The 22199-nt window shown below is 42.0% G+C and overlaps 1 protein-coding gene across 10 annotated transcripts in view; it reads left to right on the forward strand.

Moving 5' to 3' along the window:
• WDR64 (WD repeat domain 64) overlaps positions 1–22199 on the forward strand; it is a 249732-nt gene that overhangs the window by 67871 nt on the left and 159662 nt on the right. For all 10 annotated transcript variants that reach the window (XR_004538666.1, XR_004538667.1, XM_033935909.1 and 7 more), the window contains 2 exons: positions 6090–6200; positions 20191–20405. Coding sequence is in view for 8 of the 10 variants with exons in the window: in XM_033935909.1 (XP_033791800.1) it covers positions 6090–6200; positions 20191–20405 (326 nt within the window). In the remaining 2 variants the exon portion in view is untranslated. The remainder of the gene's footprint in view (positions 1–6089; positions 6201–20190; positions 20406–22199) is intronic.

Here is a 22199-nt window from a genome sequence, read left to right on the forward strand (position 1 = left end):
CCTGGCCAAAACCCAAGGAGTAGCAGCATTCCATGCATCTGATCCAGAGCAAGATCCCAAGGAATAGAACAGATTTTATGCTGCTCAACCTAAGAATAAGCAGTGGATATACTATCTATGCAGCTTAAAATAATAATATAAAGATAACAACAAATAAATAATACCTGAACCCCCCTGGCATAGCGAAGGTGGGAGGTGCCTAGGGCGATGGCACTGATCCTTGCCCTCTTTTCTGCCCCCCCCCTCCCCCACTCCATTCCCGGTGCGAGCAACATTTTGTTGCCCATGCTGGCATCAACTCTCCCTCTGATGTCACTTCCTTATCGCAGGATCCAGAAATAATGTCAGAGGGGAGCATCTAGGCCAGTGTGAGCAGCAGGTTGGTGGCGCTGCTCATGCCAGTGAAGAGCTAGAGGTACTGTGTGGGGAGGGGGAGGGAGTGAAGACAAGTATGTGGCGGGGTAGGAATAGAGGACCAGAGTGGAGGAGAGGTGCTCTGCCACCCAGGACGTTCCTTCCTCCCCCTCTTACTACGCCAGTGCCTGAACCATAGGAGCCAGTTCTTTGGGTGCTTGAGCACTCTCAATATTGAACAAACTCCTTGACTTTGGCCAGGGAGAAGTAATTTTCATTGGGTTTAGCACCCCCAATAATTTTGAAAAGTTGGCTCCTATGACCCGAACAACCACGAACATGGATAAAACAAGTTATTGACTAAAGAATAAATAAGGGTCAACCGCCAAATATTAAGAACAAAAAGTACGGTAATAAATTTATATATATATATACTAGTTTTTTAGCCCACTACATTAACAGGTGCTAGAATAGATATGTAGACTTAGGCATTTCTTTCTTTCTCTTTCTTTCTGTATGTCTGTCTTTCTTTCTCTCTCCCTGCCCCCTTTCTTTCTTTATGGCTGTATTTATTTCTGTCTATCTCCCTGGCCCCCTGTCTGTCTCTTTATTTCTTTTTGTCTCTCCCCCCTGTCCAGTAGCACCCCTTCCCTGCTCCCCCTGTTCAGCAGTAGCCCTTCTCCCTTACTTTTATCTCCCCTCTCTCCAGTAGTACCCCTTCTCCCTTCCCTGCTGCCCCTGTCCAGCATCCGCTAGACCGGGCAGCCTCAGGGCTTTTGCTAGTCTGGCTCGGATCGCATTATCGAAGTGGGCCGGCCTAGTAAATGCCCCGCAGCTGCTTGTTGAAACCGCGGCTGCTGCCACTGCTGGTCTGGGGGTGAAAAGAAGAGGTGTCCCTGCAGTGGCAGCTATTCAGAAGGCAGGAAGTGAACTGGCTTCAGAGATTGGGGCAGGAAATCAGCTGAGGCAGGCACTGTGCATGCGTGGGCACGGCGCCACGGATCACGGACCCACACAGTTTGAAGTGCGCATGCGCGCTAGGGTTTTATTATAGCAGATATATGTACAGTATAACTATGAATCCACAACTGCACTCAAAACTAAGGGCTCCTTTTACTAAGGTGCGCTAGGGCTTTAACATGTGGAATAGCGCGTGCTACATTACTGCACGTGCTAGAACTTAACGCCAGCATTGAGCTGGCGTTAGTTCTAGAAGCGTAGCGCGTGGTAATTTCCTTAGTAAAAGGAGTCCTAAAAGAATGCCAACGCTTCAAACACCTACTGCTTTGTCAGCTGTAGAGCTTAAAAATAAATGAAAGGCTTACCAGAAACACGAGGGCCTGCTGAAAAGTTCTCAGCCCAACCAGCAAAGCTGGGGCATTTTCCATCAAGGGCTACACAGTCCCAGTGATTTTCCACTTGTTTTGTTCCATCAGAAAAATACAGAACAAAAAAGTGGAACCCTTGATGGAAACTACCCCAGCTTTGTTGTTTGAGCTGAGAACTTTTCAGCAGCCCCTCACAGTAACAGTAAGCATTGTGATTCGATGAATAAAGGAGAAACACCAAAATCGTTCTAAAAAGCAAAAATGATGATAATGCTGAGAAGAGATCGTGTTTACCATAACAGTAAGGTGCAAGATAGGGAAAAAGGGATGAGGGTTGGCACACCAACCAACACTGTGTACTTATCTAATAATTGCTGCAAAATGACCATTTCCACATTTGAAATGACACCTTGAGAGTGAACGAGAGCATATAAAAGAGGTTATAATAAAGAACTGCAAAGGACAGTGGACAGATGAACCGCGAGACAATTACTTAAATTACTATAAAACAATGCTAGTGAAAAAATAAACCCATTGACTAGAAGACTTCATTGGTTCTTGTTTTCTTTACCTCACTTTTGCACTGTTTTGCAGAATATTATTTATTAAAAAATTTATATACTTAAAATCTTGTTTTCCTCTGATTATCACATATAACATAGACATGTCTAAACAATTTTGTTAATCGTCCCTGTTATATAATAGGGATAGTACACAAATTCAATCAATTCATAAATACAAGCAAGCTTCAAATCATACATTGATGTCAGAAAAATTCTAAAAGGTGATTATCAACTGATATATGCCTTAGCCCAGGGGTGCCTTAGCCCAGGTGCTCGCAAGCCCAAAACACCCTTAGCCCAGGGTGTTTTGGGCTTGCGAGCTACTTTTAAAATGACCAAGTCAAAATGATCTACCAACAATAAAATTAAAAAAAAAACACAAAGCACACTGTACGCATAGAAAATGTTAATCATCATTCCTATTCCAGGGTTTTTCAAAGAGGTCAAAGCAGATGACTCTATGCACTGTCACCTCACTAACAACCATACAAAAACAGACAAATACCCCCTCCCTTTTTACTAAACCACGATAGCAGTTTTTAGCGCAGGGAGCTGCGCCGAATGCCCAGTGCTGCTCTCGAAGCTCATAGGCTCCCTGCGCTAAAAACCTCTTGCGGTTTAGTAAAAGGGGACCATAATGTAAAATATAGACAGCAGATATAAATTCAGATACATTTTGATCACTAAATTTAAAATAAAATCATTTTTCCTACCTTGTCTGGTGATTTCATGAGTCTCTGGTTGCACTTTCTTCTTCTGACTGTGCATCCAATCTTTCTTCCCTTCTTTTAGCCTACATGCTTCCTCTCCTCCTGACCTCATTCCCCCCCCCCAACGTTTTTTTTTCTCTCTCCCTGCCCTCTCTTTCTTTCTCTCTTCATGCCCCCTTGCTTTTTTTCTGTTTCTCTTCTTTCCTTTTGTCTCCCTGCCTGCCCTCTTTCTCCCTCCCTGCCCTCCCCATCCCACTGCCACTGCCGCTGCCATCGGATAACAGACTGCCGGCCAAGCTCTCCCTGCTTCGGGCCCACCAGCATTCCTCTCCCCGACGTCAATTCTGCTGTCGGAGAGGAAGTTCGCTGGCCAGAACTTCCTCTCCGACGGCAGAATTGACGTTGGGGAGAGGAAGGCTGATCGGCCCAAGATCGACCTATTGGGAGAAATGCTGCCGGGTCCTGCCTTTGAGGAAACAGAAAGTAGGCAGGACCTGGCAGCAAGAAGAGCAAATCGCAAGCTTCACTGACCTGTCTCCTGCTTTAGCCCGCGAACGGGGCTCTAACATGTGCGTGCCGGCTTCCCTTCTCTCCCCCCCTCCCCGACATAACTTCCGATTTCAGAGGGAAGAGAAGGGAAGCCGGTACAAGCACACGTTAGCCCACGGAGCATAAGTTCTTCAAGCCGTTTTTTTTTTTTTTAAATGTTGAGCAGCGGCGGCAGCAACAGAATTCAGAAGTGGGCCAGTCAGGCGGGGAAAAAAGAGAAGGGAAGAAGGGAACCCGCTCTGCGATTAACTGGGGTCGCCTGAGCGAGCAACCTGTCGATCGCGATTGACGTATTAGGCACCCCTGCCTTAGCCTAAGAAGGCATTGGCAAATAATTGAGTTTTCAGCATTTTCTTAAAATTCATCCTCCCCATACAAAACCGCAGGATACCAGGCAAGGCATTCTATAGTACTACGCCAGCCTCAGATATCATTGATGCTCCGATCCTAGCATGCATAGTCGACATTCTACCCTCCAAATTTAATTTCATCCCATAATCAGTCATAAGAACATAAGAATAGTCTTACTGGGTCAGAGCAATGGTCCATCAAGCCCAGTAGCCTGTTCTCACTGTGGTCATTCCAGGTCACTAGTACCTGGCCAAAACCCAAGGAATAGCAACATTCCATGCTACCGATCCAGGGCAAGCAGTGGCATCCCCCGTGTCTGTCTCAATAACAGACTTTTCCTCCAGGAACTTATCCAAGTCTTTCTTAAAACCAGCTACGCTATCCGCTCTTACCACATCCTCTGACAACACATTCCAGGCAAAATAGAGGTACCCTACCAGATCTATGACCTGTAACTATAGTGAAAGACAAACTTGGAACTCCTGTCTGTTCATTGCTTGAGGACGGTCCCTGAACAGTATAGGATCTTGTTGAATCCAAGTCACTTGTTTTTGAAATGTGCCAGTTAGTGGAAAGAAATATGATTTTGGTGGCTGAACAAAGGAAGACTGATGAAATATATTGCAAGAGTCAAACAGAAGCTACAAAATTGCATTCTAAGACATCAGACTGGTACATATGCACTTTCAGCAAGCAGTCAAAAATATCCCATCTCTGTTTCTTATGTGAATGCATCCCCTAATGTGAGTTCTGGTAGCTCTAAGTCTAGAGTCAGAAGTGGTACCGGAGGACTAGAGAAGGGCGGATGTGGTACCTAGGAAGAAGTAGGGAATTACAGGCCAGTAAGTCTGACTTCTGTGGTAAGCAAATTAATGGAAACACTTTTAAAACAGAGAATGGTCAAGTTTCTGGAATCCTGTGGATTACAGGACTGGAGGCAACATGGATTCACCAGAAGTAGGTCTTGTCAGACAAATCTAATCAATTTCTTTGACTGGGTTACCAGAGAATTGGATAGAGGATGTGTGCTAGATTTTAGCAAAGCCTTTGACATCACACAGACGTCTAATAAATAAACTGAGTGCCCTCGGGATGGGTCCCAAAGTGGCAGGCTGGGTCAAGAACTGGTTGAGTGGAAGGCAACAGAGGGTAGTGATCAATGGAGATCACTCTGAGGAAAGGGATGTTACCAGTGGTGTACCTCAAGGTCCTGTTCTTGGGCCTGTTCTTTTTAACATTTTTATAAACAATATTGCTGAAGAGTTGTTGGGTAAGATTTGCCTCTTTGCGGATGATACGAAAATCTGCAATAGAGTAGACACCCCGGATGGTGTAAATAACATGAAGAAAAACCTGGCAAAGCTTGAAGGATAGTCTTGAAATTTGGCAGCTAAAATTTAATGCTAAGAAATGCAAGGTCATGCATTTGGGCTGCAAAAGCCCGAGGGAACGGCAAGGGTCTTCAAAGTCCCTCCTCAAGGGCCGAATCCAGTCAGGTTTTCGGGATTTCCCCAATGAATATGCATTGAAAGCAGTACATGCACATAGTTCTCATGCATATTCATTGGGGAAATCCCGAAAACTTGACTGGATTCAGCCCTCGAGGAGGGACTTTGGAGACCCCTGGTTTAGGGGGTAAAGGACTTATGTGCACAACAGAAGAGCAGGACTTGGGTGTGATTGTATGTGATGATCTTAAGGAGGCCAAACAGGTTGAAAAGATGATGGGAAAGCTATAAGGATGCTAGTTTGCATAGGGAGAGGTATAGCCAGCAGGAAAAAGGAGGTATTGATGCCCCTGTATAAGTCTTTGGTGAGACCTCATTTAGAATGTGATAGAGAAGTTTAAATACCTACGTAATGAGTCAAGTCTCTTTCATTTGAAAGGAAGCTCTGAAATGAGAGGGCATAGGATGAAGCTAGGAGATGATAGGCTCCGGAGTAATCTAAGGAAATACTTTTTTTTACAGAAAGGGTGGTAGATGTGTGGAACAGTCTCCCAGAAGAGGTGGTGGAGACAGAGACTGTCTGAATTCAAAAGGGCCTGGGATAGGCACATGGGATCTCTCAGAGAGAGAAAAAGATAATGGTTACTGCGGATGGGCAGACTAGATGGGCCATTTGGCCTTTATCTGTCATCATGTTTCTATGTTGTGTATCTACGTCCTTTAAAGTGTAAAAAAAATATTGTGTGTTTGTGCTGTAACCAGTTCTGCATTTCCTCCCTTTCTTAGGAAGGTGGATGGATGACCGGCTGTGACTTTCTTTATCAGCTCAGACGAATAGTTGCTGTAACTGAAAGAAGTATTGTTATCTGGGACTATAAATATTTAGGAAAAAGTCAGGTACAGTATTTTATCTTTATTTATTGATATAACATATAGCATCCAAATACATGACGGCAGGCTTAAAAAAATCATCATCATCATTTTTTTTTTTTTTTTTTTAGAAACCCACAATAACATCTAAAATTTATGTCATAAAATCAAATACAATGGGGTTGATCTTCAGAGCGGTTTAAGAGGGCGGAAAGCTCTCTTGTCCGCTTAAATCGCTTCTGGCTGCCTAAGAGGGAATATTCAGCAGCACGTTACCGAAATGTGTGACTGAATATCCCCTCAGATTACCCAGCTAAAAAGTGGGCAGGTCAGAGTTGGTGCTGGGGACAGCACAGGGGAGGAATCCGGGGTTATGCAGGTGCTGGCAATATTCAGAGTGGGCACCCACATAACTGAGTGGCCTAATTTAGGACAGCTCAAAAGCCGTCATAGATTAAGTGGTTTAGCTATGCAGGTGCTGGCACTGAATATTGTGCCGGCATGAGCAAAAATGTTGTTTTGTTATAACAAAATAATCCCAAGCCTACAATTTCCCTCCTTGTTCCCTCCCCATTCCTCCAGCCTGTGGCAAATCCTTCTCCTCCCCCCCTAATATCTAGGCAGGCCTCCCCTGCCTCCTCCTCAAGCCTATGTTTCCCCCTAGTGGTCCAGTGCGGGGTTATTGAGAGCAGGAGTGCAGCTCTTTTGCTCCTGCCCCTTATGGTGCCTCTGGAAAATGGGATGGAGATGGGATCCTGGTGCCCAATGATCCTGCACTGGACCACCATGGAGAGTAGACCCAGGAGGGCCTACCTAGATATTAGGGGAGTGGAGGGGCCTAGTGGGGGGGGGGGGGAGGAGGAGAAGAATTTGCCATAGGCTGGAGGGAAGGGGAAGAAACAAGGGAGCATAGTGGGGGGTGTCTTTTTTTTAATTTAAAAAAAATTATGCAGCTGGCCTGATATGCCAGCAGGGTCGAATAAGTCCTATGTGACCCCCATCTGAATTCCAGTTGGACCTGCATAAGTTGTAGGTGGCCAGGCCACCCAGATTATACCTTGATATTTAGTGCTGGTGCTCGGGCATTGCCTGGCACTGAATATCAGAACATAATGTCGCCAGTGACATTTCAATGTTTTTAAAAATGCTGGCCACTATCAGCTGAATATCAAGGGGGAGTGTGGGGGGTTGGGGTATATTTAAATTCAGAACAACTATATGAGTTTGGATTTAATTAACAAAGAAAAACACACAAGGATAGATAAGATGTTTCCTGCTTTCCATTTCAATTGGCTTGAAATCTGGCTTCTCCCTAGCTCTTTAATTATTAATGAACCTCATGGAAAAATTATGCCTTCGATTGTCTTTTAAATCTTTGCAGAGAAGATTCTTTCCTGATAACAATATGCAATAAATTCTACAGCCTAAGTACCATGCAAGCAACGATAGTTTTGTACTGGCCAACTTCATTCTAAATGATCAGAGGATTATCATTAAGCCCCCTCCCCCTTTTACAAAGCTGATTTGGGGGCGGGGTGTGAACGCACTGCACAGACCTGTGTTGTCAGAAACCACCTCAGCGGGTGTGAATATGAAACACAAGCCGTCCTCAGTGTGACAAACCTTTTCTAACACAGATAAGCTTATTTGTTAATTTTTTTAAATGTCAGTGGATTTACTTGCATTGCACAGAGCACCGATTTAATTTGTATATGAGGAGGGTTTATTTTTATGCCTATGAGGTTTATTCTGCTATACCTGTCACCTGTCTGTGTAGGGTGGAGGATGGGATTTGAGGCTTTTTCCTCCTCGTTAGAGAATGACACGAGGACAAATTTTTCCCCGTTCTCGCGGGAACTCATTTTCCCGTCCTGTCCCAGCGAGTTCTTTTCCTGCCCCATTCCTGCAAGCACTGTCCTCGTCTGCACAAGCCTCAAATACTTTAAAATCATAAGAGTTCGAGGCTTGCGAAGTCAAGGCAGAGCATTCAATAATGGGGCAGGGACGATGACCAATTTGTCATTTTCTCCTCCTCATTTTTCATTTTATTTGTTGCCCTGCTTTTCTGGGCACTTTTTACAGTGCCCCTGTATTAGTGTTTGTGATACACATGTGTACCTGTTTTGTTTTTGATGGCAAGTACAAGAGTGTTTAGTTATTACAGTATTTTTCTGCTGTCTTTTGTATTGGTTTCTATCCTGAAATATGACATAGACGTACAGATGTATGTTCTGAAATACCTCCTAAAAGTAGGCTAATGCTGGATTAAATTTATCTCTACAAAGATTTTATCAGAGACTATGGATCTCAAGTGCTTGCAGCTATTTGCTGTTTGAACTAGTCTTGGCCTATATGCGGTCTATCATCAGTCCAACTGTCTCTTTTTTAATTTTTTATTTTTATATACAGTGGAACCTCGGTTTGCGAGTGTTTTGCAAGACGAGCAAAACATTCAGCAAACTTCTGACTCGCAAACTGAGCACTGCCCCGATAAACGAGCACTTACAGCCCAGGAAGCGCCGCTTCGGGGGATTTCTCTTTCGTCTTCCGGCCAGCCTTCCACGTTGGGTGCCTTCCGCAGGTTGGAGGGCCTCTGGGCCAGCGCGGCCGGGTGCCATCCTGCCTGCACATTGCGTGTGATGCGCACAGCGTCAATCATCAGCGTTGTGTGTCGTGCGCAGCGTGCGGGTGGGGCGGCGCGCTTGGCTGTGTGGGCTCGGATGGGGGCTCTCCAGCATGCGGGGGGCATCCTACGTGGAGGGCTGGCCGGCGGATGGAGGAGGCATCCCTCTGAAGTGGCACTGTGGGGTTCTCCGGCGGCTGGCGGACATTAGAGGCATCCCCCCCAAAGCAGCACTGTGGGGTTCTTCTTCGGATGACAGACGGAGGAGGCGGCACTGCAGCACCCTGCACCCGACAGGTTAAGACCCCTGGTTCTGGAACAAATCTTCGGTGTTGCCACTGTTTTCTATGGGGAACTTTGCTTTGATAAACAAGCATTTTGAATTACGAGCATGCTCCTGGAACGGATTATGCTCGTAATCCAAGGTACCACTGTATTTCATTTTGTCCCTATGGACTCTTCTTAAAATAACATTTGTAGAAATAATGTATCTTTAAATGTATAAATATCTAAATGTACTTTCGCGCCTTTGTTTTTGTTTTTTTAAATTCTTTATTCATTTTCAAAACTTTCAATAAGTGCAACATAAGATATGAACACTGTAAACTGCAACATCACTTAATATTCCATCAAAGTTTAATATACACCAAATATCCCTCCCCCTCTTATTCCCAACCATTATTTTTAAGCCTAAGAAAACATAAAGGGTCCTTTTATCAAGCTGCGGTAGGGGTTTAACACGCGGAATACCACGCGTTAAACCGCCTGCCGTGCTAGCCGCTAATGCCTGCATTGAGCAGGTGTTAGTTTTTTTTTAGCCAGCCATGGGGGTTAGCGCGTGATGAAATGTCCGACGCACTAACCCCACTAGCGCGGCTTGATAAAAGGACCTCAAAGTACCCCAACTCCCCTCCCCGCCCCTTTGTTTTATAATTGAATTTATATAGGACTTTTATTTATAAAGTTAGTACGTAGCTCGGATGTAGTTCTCTACCCGGCCTTCCAAAAGTGGTACAACGGAAGATCTCCATTTCACTCTAACCTTATGGCAAGAGCGTCTTCAGGAAATTGATTTTTTGCGAATGCATGTAGTTTTTTTTTTTTTTTAAATTTATTTATGAATTTAAAAATAATATCAAGCATTAAACTTGTACAGAAAAGAAATCAAGCCAAATACAATCTGCAACAATCCAAAATAAGATTGTTAAGCGAATGCATGTACTTTTTATGCTGCCTCCGCGTTTTCAGTCTATTAGGATAAGCTTTCTGAAACATGATAAAAATGGATTGATTATGTTCTGAAATACCAACATTTATGTTGCCTTGTTATTTCCACTGAGAGTTTAGATGTTGATGTTTGTCAAATAAATGTTCCCAAGGCACACAGGTACATGTCCATTCCTGAATCTGTTTTAGAACATAATCTTCATTAGTGGAACCTGTCTAAAATATTAGCAGAAATTGACAAGTGAGGAAAAGCTATCAAGGACAGTGGTGTAGAAAGGCCGGGGGGGGGGGGCGGACCACCCCAGGAGCCATCTTGGTGGGGGCGCCAGCACCTCTCCACATCCCTCCCCCCAATGCCACATTCACACCCTCCATTCCCGGCGCCCCTACCTCTTCAAATGTTCGCCAGCACGAGCAACTACTCTGGCCTGCTGCTCGTGCCAGCCTGGCTCCCTCTGTAATCACTTCCAGCTCACAGGGCCAGGAAGTGACATTAGAGGGAAAGCCAACATTGGCATGAGCAGCAGGCCAGAGAAGCTGCTCACACTGGCAAAGATTTAAAATGATACGGGCATGAGTGTGGCATGGGGGGCATGGAAGAAGCAAGAAGGTGGCGAGGAAGGAGTGGGGCGGAGAGGAGGGCATGGGGGGTGCCTTCTACCTTCGCTACACCAGTATTCAAGAAGTGGCAGAGTTCTATAAACCCTCTCTCAGACTTCTATTTAAAAAACATGCAAGTGTTTTCTGAAGTTGTCACAGCACCCAATATTATATGCCAGTATCACTTGTGGGGGAGGGGGAGGCAGAAACGGTTCATAGTCGCGCACGAGACACCAGCGCGCCAACAATGGAGGGCAGACAATTCAGCGCAAGACACCAGTGCGCCAGGGGGAAAACTTAGTTTTAAAGAACTCCAAAGCGGGGTGTGAATGGGGAACACCCCCACCCCCACTTTAATGCATAGTGTTCACGCTGCTGTTGAGGGGAGGTTGGGGGGTTGGAACTCTCCATTATAGAGAAAACTGAACTTTTTTCCAATTTTGGGGGGGAAAAGTCCCGTTTTCTCTATAATGTGGGGGGGGGGCAGCACCCTCCCCTCCAACGGCAGTGTGAACATTATGCAGTAAAGTGGGGGGGGTTCCCCACACACACCCCGTCGGAGCTCTTTAAAACTAAGTTTTCCCACGGCGTGCTTGTGTCTTGCACCGAATTGTCGGCGTTCGATTGTCGGCGCGCTGGTGTCTGGCGCGTGATTGTCCCATCACCGGCAGAAACACTGGGGTATTAAGGGAGTGACATCCCCTAATTGTTCCAGCAGTGCACTGCATGAAACAAGCACCTTTCTATAACCCAGATGTTCCCAGGAGAAGGTGCTGATTTCAGCATAAGTTAATCTTGGCTGACATAAGCATGCATTCTTCTTCTGAAACGTGGAATGCAGGTATTTTTTTAACCCTGCCTCATCCAGCTCAAACCATGCCCCCTTACTATATGCATGTATTCACAAACTGGAACTGTATATTCTGGCTTTCCAAAACCAGAATTTAGACACCTTCAGGAAAAGACTGAACGTGTACCTATTTGATAAATTCCTTTCCGTTCAGTGACTCTGCACTCTCTCCATGACAGTAGTACAAGCATTGATTTTGACTCGCCTAGACTACTGTAATATGCTTTACTTAGGATTAGCTAAGGTTAAATGTAAAGCGTTACAACAACTGATGAACTCTGCGGCGAGGTTGGTCTTGGGTATCTCACGCAGAGAACACATTACCCTGGTGTTAAAACAACTGCACTGGCTTCCAGTGGCATAAAGGGTTAGCTTTAAGACATTATCTGTAATACATCAGAGTTTGTATGGATCTGTGCCGGTGAATTTTCAAGCTTTGTGGGAGGTATACCAGCCGAGGAGGACTTTGAGGTCAGAAAGTACTATGAGATTGACCTCTATGAAGAAGAATACTGTTTGGTATATTAAATATAGAACAGCAATGATGTCTGTGGCGGAAGTAAAATTGTGGGATTATCTCCCTGGCATCCTGAGGACCTGTTCTGACTGGTTACAGTTCAAGAAAATGTTAAAAGACCAAAATGTATGTAGAGGCTTATTTTCTAAAATCTTGTTGTGGAGATAGTTAGTGTAACTTAAACTGTGATCATTGTGTTATAATTCAGTGAAGATTGACAACATATAATTTCCTTTAGTTTTTGAGGTTACCTCTAGGGCAAGGATGTCAAAGTCCCTCCTCGAGGGCCACAATCCAGTCGGGTTTTCAGGATTTCCCCAATGAATATGCATAAGATCTATTATTATACAATGAAAGCAGTGCATGCAAATAGATCTCATGCATATTCATTGGGGAAATCCTGAAAGTCCGACAGGATTGCGGCCCTCAAGGAGGGACTTTGACACCCCTGCTCTAGGGGTTAAGTTAGTATGCGATTGTACTGTAATTGAAAGTGTTATGCATTTATGCTGTCTTGAACTATTGTGAATGTTTTATTTTGTTAACTACTTAGTGTCAGTTTTGTTAGTGGCCCCCCAATGTATGGTGGTAGGGGTTAAATTAAAGGCGTACTGACAAACGCTGGTCCCAGATTCAGTTCTCTCACTGAAGTTTCACCAGGAAGTAGAATAATAGGCACAGCCAGAGGTGATTGCATAAAGAATATATTATAGAAATAGGCTTACAGAAAAGCAATATTTATAAGCATTACAATTAAGCAGAGAGCAGAGCAGTTTCCCTGTCTTACAGAGTCCAGAAGAAAGTGTGAAGTTTCAGGGAAAGGCAGAGAGAGAGAGAAAGAGAGCCAAGACCCCTCTCCTCCACAGATTGATAGATAGATTGATAGCTAGATAGAAAAAGAGCTAGATGTGTGTTGCAGAGAGGAGGCTTTTATACCTTGGAATCCCATTCTGAATCCCAGTATCTTTCTGCTCAGAATTTGTAAACTGAAACAATGGTCAATTTAATTGACAAAGGAGGGTGTGATACCTGCAAGCATGGAAGATGGGATTAAGTCTCTGGCTTCTTTGTTTCTTGATCTATGCACCTGGACCCATTGTCCTAAGCACCCTCTTAATCAGACATTAACACCTTTTAGCTAGTCATGATTCAATCAGAGCTAACAGGGATACTTAAAACATATCAATCAGGGCTACTTAAAACCGTCTTCCTGCCCTCAGGGTCTATCTGCATTCCCATGCCAGAGTCAGATTGATATAATTTCCCATAGGCTGACATAAGTAATGCCAACTGAAAATGCTGAATGGTAGCGATAGCTAGGCTGACATCTCCCATATTTTTTTTATTTTTATTTTTATTCTTTGAAATGAGGGCAAGCTTGTGGTACCCTTGCTTACCTCCAACAGTACATCCCCTGTCTTGCAGAATCTTCAAGCTATGAAGATAGGTTGTATAGTCCGTAAACAGTTCCCATTATGAGTTCAAACCTCTGTCTTAGGTTGTATAGGCCATCAACTGGGCGGGGGACCCCAGTATGCTTATATCTTACCCATCGTTGAGCGAATGAACGGTGCATAAGGGATGCAGGAAGCTTTTTCAAGAGTTCAGGTATAAAGGTACCAAGATGTCATAAGAGAGTATCTAAGTATGGAATATGGGAAAATATTATGTCTGACCCTGGTAATGGTAATGCAATAGGCCATGCCAAATTAAAACCAAATTAGAAAGTGTCAGAGAAGATACTGGAAATACATGTATAACTGCCTTAAAAGTTAGAAGGAAGTTTGTATGATAAGCGTTGTAAAGAAATGTACATGTGTTTCACTTTACAGCAAAGAAAAATCATAATAATACATAGCAAAATTTGTACAATAATTAAGATAATGATAGGGTGAATTTAAACATTAAATACGTGGTTTGCAGTGGGCGAATACCCAAAGAAAAGTTCCCAAACTGAGACATGAGCGTCTCGTAGCAAATTTTCTACAGTTTGTGCACTCTGTCCATTTTCAAAAGTGATAGTATGATTCACTTCTTTGGAGGTTTTCTTAAGTTGTTCAATGTAAATATGGAGTTCAGTAAAGTTCAGCAGCTTTTGAAATGTCTCGTTGCCCATACCAAGAGGTAGTGGATGTACAGCATATGAAATAAAATCTGGAATGTCCATAGAATCATTAGTAACCAGAGGTGTGGAGTAGGTTGTCCCATTAAGGGTGATGGAGGACAGAGGTGAATGACTACACCAGGTATTGTTCAGTAAATAAGTTGAACTGTACAGCAAAGCGTTCTTAGGAAGGTGGCTGTCATGAATCCGGGGATCCAAGGAACAGGAAACGTTTTGTGGAAAGAATAGGTGAAAACAAAAATGTCCAGTTCCAAGGTAGTACAACGTGTGTGAAAAAGTAGAGGAGTAGGAGATCTTTGCGGACAGGGAGCAGGAAGCTGAATTAGTCCAGCAGGAACCGGCAATCTCTTTAAACTGGTGAGCTGCACACTTGGGATGAAATGATGTTTGTGCATACAGGGAGGGATTTGAAAAGAGTCCCGATATCATTCAGCAGCTGTACTCCAGTGTGATCCAAATAAGAGATAGAAAATGGAAGAGAAACCATGTTGCCTGTACTGAATGGAGAGAGAGAGAGAGAGAGAGAGAGAGAGAGAGAGACCAGGTTGCCTGTACTGAATGTGGCAACATGTAACAAAATTAATGCATTTACTTGGTATAGTTATGGCAAAAGACAGACAATATTCAGGTACTTAAGGTTCTTAATCAGACATTCCAAAAAGATATGTTTTTGTGTGCTGCATATAACTATTATGGCACTTCAGAGAGACCATAATTCTGTACTGAATGTGTATATATATAAAAAAATTATGTCAGAAATGTGTACTGAATATAGTGAGGAGCATAGAATAAACACGGTATAAAGTGAAACCTTTACTTAAAAATATAACCCCTAACTAAGCTATATTTAGGATATGAAACAATAGGTTAAAAGGACATTGCGCAATTGGGCTAGTTAAAAAAAAAAAAAAATGGGGAAAAGAGCTCTAGAAATGGCCAATGTTATGTATCCTGGGGTACCCCTCAACCTAAAACAAATAGACAAAACACAGACCACATGGCATAGACAAAACATAAAACACTAATTTTTCTTCCATCTGTCAAGTGTTCAGGGCTGAATTTAACTCTGCAAATAAACACATTGTTATAGAAAAAAAAATACCAGCAAAGATGAACACCTGAGTAGTACAAATAATGCATATCATAACCATCTCATATTCAGAAAAGGCATAAAGCTAATATCTTCTTTGGAACGTCTCTATCTCTGCAGTGATAAAGAGGAACCTTGGAAATCATTAGAAATATCTTTGTGCCAAGACTGGTCTGGGATGGCTGCTGCTAAGAAAAAGAAAAAAACATTTTAAATTGGCAGCATCCTCAAGGTCACTTAAAACAAACTTTGTCCATGTTCCATTCAGGCCGACCTTGACCACATGTCTGCCATCTGGGTCCCACTGCACTCGGAGGAGTGGGCACTGCGGTGCAGAAGTCAGGTGCAGGCTAGATTTGTCTTTTTTTGTCTGCACTGTCGTGTCCTGGCATTCAGAGGCAAGGGGCAAATTCCGAAAATCATTAGTCATGTCTAGGACAGAGAAAAATGCACATTTAGGGTTAAATTTCACAGTAATGTCAGAGTAAGAGGTTGCCCCTTGTGGTACAGGCTTTGAAATCTTAGTTAGGGCCTGAGAGTGTATAGTGAGCCTAACAGAGCCCTCTGGTTTAGCATCTGACCAAGCTGGAGAGCCAAATGCTAAAGAGATAGGTCCACTCAGACCCCTCTCCTCCATCTTAGGCACCAGTTCTGTTGCTGGAGGAAGTACTGGATGCTGTGTTTGTGGTGCAGGATCTTTGCCCTCAAACAAAATTTCTGTGTACCTTTTCCCACAATCTTGTGCCCAAACAGAAACAACAGCAGCCTCTGAGTGAGTTACACCATGATCATGCGTCTGCACTGGCAGGCAACATTGTGTGGCTAACTGCACAGGAATAACCTCATGAACCCAAGGTTTAGAAGCATTAGGAATTCCTGTACCTAATACAAGACCAGCCACCTCAACTATTTATTTGCCTGTATTCTCACTTGTGCTGGCAGTAGTTTCTACAATGTCTTTCATTTGTTCCTTTTGTGGGATAGACACACACTTTGAAGCTTTGTCATTTAGACCCTGAATCTCACAAATTTCCATATTTTTCTGATCTCCAGTAGGAGGCGCTCTATCTGTAAAACTGATTCTGGCCCCTATATCAATTAAAGTTAATTTATCCTGACCCTCTATGGTAGTATTAACATTGGGGCAGTCGGAAGTGTCCAATATCAAAGGTGCCACATACCTCAAGCTGAATTCTGAGTCTGACTTCTTTCCCTTATCCTGCGTCTCCAAAAGTGAGTCCACAGGTAAGTGAAAGGAGTCTGGCTGGGCTGTGAAGGCCTGAGTCACCTTGGCATTTGGATACAGAGAGTCAGGACATCCCTATGCACTAGCACTGTTTTTCCTGGCTGTCAAATCACTTTTTACTCTGTCCAATTCTATCTGCATTGTGTGACGATCCTGTTCCCATTTCCTTTTCTCTTTTTCTAATGTTTCTGTCTGTGCTCTGAGTTCATGGAAAGGAATGTAAGTGGAGGCATTTCTGTAACTACCTCTGACATGCCCTCTATTTCCTGTGTGTGGTGTTTTCTTGTATTGGGGTGCTCCCTCAGCACACCACCTTCTAGCTTCTGAGACTGAAATAATTTGAGCTGGCTGGGTCTTCCACACAGACCCAATCCTGAGCAGTAAAGTGTCAAAAGGCGTAGTTTTAGGATCCTCCGAGAACAACAGAAGGTGTTTAGTAATCTCGGGAGATAATAATTCTAATAGGAATTCTTTATGTTCTCTCTGACCATAATCTGAGGAAGTGGGCCAATGTTCATGTTCGTTAAGTACCCGCGTTGATTACCCACACTCTATATGCAAACTGCTCTAGTGTATCACTTGGCAGGGGTGAAAGAGTTCTAAGTACTTGCAAAGAGGTGCAGCGAAATAGTTGTTCGATGCCCATCTTTACAAATTGGTATGGATGAACAAGAGATCCAAATTTATAATAATGTGGACCCAGAGCTAGGTGCATAAGCTTATCAAAATCTGCATTGTTCCTTTTGTATTTCCCTAGACCCCAGTGAATCAGTATGTCAGTAGCCCATTTACACCATTCATTTATGTTAAAAGGCATAGGGCCCACTTTCTCCACTATTCTTTCAATGTCACTGTCCTTCATATGTCCCTGCAGCACTACAGTTACTGGAGCTGTGTCACTTATAGGGGTACTATTGGTATTGCTCTGGCCTGGTAATGAATTTTCCTCACTTTTGTTGGTCGGTTCTTCTTCCTGTTCTACATCTGTAGCTAGTTTACCTTTTCTCTGACCTGCTACAAAAACGGTTTTCTGACTACATGGATTATATGGTGATGGTGGCACAGGTGCAGACGGCAGAATCTGTGAGGAGACAGCATTAACCTGTCCCTGTGAGGCAAATTTTGACTTTAAATACTTTAATTCTGCCTTGGCCTCTTCTAATTGTTCATTTACAGCTAAAAAGGAATTTGTGGCTTGAACAATTTGGGTTCTTAGCATGGATATATTAATTTGTGCCTCATCTAAGTCTTTGGACAGCTGATGGCACTGAGTGTTCAAGTCAGTGTTTTCTTGTCTTAGGCTAATAACTCCCCTTAATATTCCTTGAATGAAAGGGCATTTACATTTATTTGTTTTCTTTCTAAACTCCTGAGAATGAGAAACCATTTGTTTCTGAATATCGTGCCATGTGTTTTCTGGAAAATTACCCTCATATGGACCCCCTTTCTTGTCAAAATATTTGTGTACAATATCTGTGAGTTCTTGAAAATCAAAAGGGTTCATATTTGAGGCTGCAGAAGTCTGCCTTGGTTCGTGGGCCTTGCTCATATATTTCATGAGAGAGAATGGGCTTCTAAATGTCCCTATCTGTGTGTAGCCTTTGAGATTGAAATGCTCCCACTTATGAAGGAGAGAGACTTTAGTTAATAGGTAGAAAATCGAGGTAAAGCGTGTTAGGCAAGAGTCATTGGCATAAATAATACACTTATGCCCACACTGGTTACTACCTGAAATTTACAGGCAGAAGTTTAGCAGGAAAAAATATAAGAAGTCTGTTAGAAGGGCAGAGGTGTCAGCTGCCAGTTCCAGTCCAGTGTGCACTGGGCCTTTCACCAGGGCAGAGACTGACAAGAAATAGAATTAAAAGCACAAGGTAAAAAAGTAAAAGTTATTAGTACAGATGTGGCGTGTCTTAATTGAGTGACTGTTTTCACTTTGAACCCTGCTTTTCTTCAGAGCAGCTCAAATATTCTTACATGCAACACCCTAGCAAGCATATAATAGCAAATCATACAATGCAAACTGGCACAGGTAAACTACAAAGACTTTTGATAGTAAAATCTCACCAAATATAAAACCCAAAATATTACTGAAACTTTTCACAAGTGTGTCATCTAGTCTAAAACAATTTAAGGGTTCCAAAAGGACTTTTGATTTCTATTTCACTCTGTCTATCAATCAAAAAATACAAAGTATATTGTTAAATCTCACTAAGTATAAAACCCAAAATATTACTGGAACTTTTCACCAGTGTGTCATCCAGTCCAAAGTATAATCAATCTAAGGGTTTTCCAAGGGCTTTTGATTCTATCTCACTCTTATACATTAAAAAAAAAATAAAAAATTGAATTCTACTTACCCAAATCATCAGGAAGGACCGAGACAAAGTCCCCAAAATGTCAGTTTTGTTTAAAGAATATATTATATAAATAGGGGAAAAGAAAGGCAGTAATTATAATCATTACAATTAAGCAGAGAGCAGAGCAGTTTCCCTGCCTTACAGAGTCCAGAAGGAAGTGTGAAGTTTCAGGGAAAGGCAGAGAGAGAGAGAAAGAGAGCCAAGACCCCTCTCCTCCACAGATTGATAGATAGATTGATAGCTAGATAGAAAAAGAGCTAGATGTGTGTTGCAGAGAGGAGGCTTTTATACCTTGGAATCCCATTCTGAATCCCAGTATCTTTCTGCTCAGAATTTATAAACTGAAACAATGGTCAATTTAATTGACAAAGGAGGGTGTGATACCTGCAAGCATGGAAGATGGGATTAAGTCTCTGGCTTCTTTGTTTCTTGATCTATGCACCCGGACCCATTGTCCTAAGCACCCTCTTAATCAGACATTAACACCTTTTAGCTAGTCATGATTCAATCAGAGCTATCAGGGATACTTAAAACATATCAATCAGGGCTACTTAAAACCGTCTTCCTGCCCTCAGGGTCTATCTGCATTCCCATGCCAGAGTCAGATTGATATAATTTCCCATAGGCCTTCGCTGACATAAGTAATGCCAACTGAAAATGCTGAATGGTAGCGATAGCTAGGCTGACACTTAGTTATAGGTGGTCTAGAAATTTTTGAAATAAATAAATAACTGACCTTCATAATTTGATATAAGTACTCCCCTCTTGCAATAATGTAATCTTCCTTTACAAAGTGTTGCAACTTTCCCCCTCCTGTAAAAGTGTAACCTTCCTCTACAATGTGATGTAACTATTTCCCCATGATGCTGCATGGGCCTGTTATCTTGTAAATCACCTGGAACCTGTACTGGATAAGTGCGATTAAGAAATCCTGATTAGATTAGATGAGATTTTTAACTTAGTTTGGGATCCATTGACGTCTTTTGTAACATTGCTATAGTTTTCTTTATCCTTCTTATTGATGATTTAATTTAGACACATCCGGGTGGGGGAGGGGAGGGATATATCTTTAGTGTGGTTCTTTGATGTAAATGTTGGTTGAATGGGGGGTTTATATTATTGCATTGCTACTGATTGAATTTAAGTGCTTATTTGTTGTTATTACTGATATGAATATTGTATTGCACTTTTTGTTAGTTATGGAAAATCAATAAAGATTTATTAAAAAAAAAAAAAAAAAAAAAGATTAGATGTATGTGATATACATGTTCATATGACAAATAGGGCTTGAAATAGCTGCTTAATGGAGATAAAATAGAAAATATAAGACAAATAAGCAAAGTTAATATATGACTAATTATTTTCACTGTATTCAATAGGCTAATTATCTCACCATCAAACCCATGGAGAACTGCCTGCTTTGTGTTTGTACAGTGATAGAAACAGATTTGCAGGGTAAAGATGATATCCTGATTGGTGATGACTCTGGTTGTATACACCTGTTCACAATTGCAAGCGACGATCTCAAGACTAAGCATTCCAAAAGCAAGTGTGTCACAAGTCCAGAGGTCCTGGATGCCAGTAAGTTCAAGAAGTAAGTTTTTATCTGTATGACTTGAGATTAGAAAGTGCGCCTTGTTTAGTGCAGCTATTTTTTGCATGCAAGTAAAAAGGCAGAATGATGTTTAGAGATTTATCTTCAGAGTGCAAAATAGCTTCCTGCTATTTTAGAATGATGCTTGAAGGAGATGAAAACACAATTGCACGCCAGAAACAAACAAACAAAAAAAAAACCCTAATGCATATACATGGTCCAGCCACACAATATGCAGGTCTATATGTAGTGTAACAGTAACATGGCAGAGATGAGGCCTATGAGTCAAGCCACTAGAATAAGAGGGAATCCTATAGTAATAATAATAAATTTATTCTAGGCGGTTCACGACAAGTAAGCTGAACATTCAGGAAATATAAAATTCATAAAAGTACATCAGTTTCATTAAAAAGCATAAACAGTACATAATTGTATTTTAAAAGAAATTTAAGAAGATTAGGTTACATGTTTATCAAATAGTTGTATCTTTAATTATTTTCTGAAAGAGTAATAAGACGGGACTCCTGGCAAGATATTACCAAACCAGTCACTCATTTTGGCTGCCTGATAAGAGAGGGTCCTCTCGAGAAATCTCTTAAAACGACACGATTTGATGGTAGGGTAAGAATATATGTGGACTCTACGTGTGGGATTCTTAGAGTGGTTTAAAGAGAAATGGGAAACCAGGTAACATGGAGACATACCAAAAATTGTTTTTACAGCAAATACATGCGAATTTGAATAAAACTCTGGCCTCAGTTGGCAACCAGTGTAGTTTTTAGTAATAAGGAGTAATATGCTCCCATTGCAACTTAAATAGAAAGTGGATGTGTTATATGAAAATTTTCTATCCTTTTGTCTATCAAGAACATCTGGTAGTGATGTAGATTAATACCTAGGAAGAGACATAGGTGAGGACAGGAGGTAAAAGGAGAAAATTAATTTGGAAGGGAGACAGAGATGAGGAAGATGAGCAAAATGGAATGGACAGAATAAAGAAATTGTGGAGAGAGTTGGTCTTCTGACTCAGTTTCAGCTTATATCTCTTGATGCAGACCAGCTGATTTCTGTGTGTCCTTCAGCTTCTATTTTCGATCCATGCCCGTCATCATTATTATTGATTGTGAAAGATGTGATGCTAAAATTTATGCTCCTGGCTATTGCATCTTTGAGATTGGGAATTGTGCCCGAGTACTGGAAAACAGCAGTTAAGACCAATATTGAGGGGGAACCCCCCCCAGATTGGACCAGAGTCTGAGTAATTTTAGGCCAGAGTAAAGTTTACCATTTTTATCTGCTTGATTTTGTTGAAAAGAGATTTTTTTGTGAGTTTCAGTCTGGTTTTAGGAAGTTTCATAGCACTGAAAGAGTTTGTTTATATTGTTCATTGTTGGAAGTATTTAGACAAAGGGAATGGTGTCCTCTTGGTTTTATTAGATCTAATGCTGCTTTTCACACACTGCATCATACCATTTTATTGGCCAGATTAAAGGAAATAGGAATTTCTGATGTGGTTTTACACTAATTCAAGTCTTTTTTTTTTTTTTTGGAACATAGATTTCAGAGTGTATTAGTTGATTCTAATCTCTCTCTGAACCCAAGCCTTTGAAGTATGGTGTACCACTGTTGCTTTTTAATATTTATATGCATCTAATTATTGAAATCACATTGAATTTCAGAATTCATATTCGCTTGTTTGCTGCTGATATTCAGCTTTATATTCTATTGGGGTTTTCTTGGGAGCTTAACTAGAGAAAATAATTTTATTTTTAATTTAGGGTGAAGTAGAGCAAC

Source organism: Geotrypetes seraphini, chromosome 3 (assembly GCF_902459505.1).
Source record: "Geotrypetes seraphini chromosome 3, aGeoSer1.1, whole genome shotgun sequence".
NCBI classification, from domain to species: Eukaryota; Metazoa; Chordata; class Amphibia; order Gymnophiona; family Dermophiidae; genus Geotrypetes; species Geotrypetes seraphini.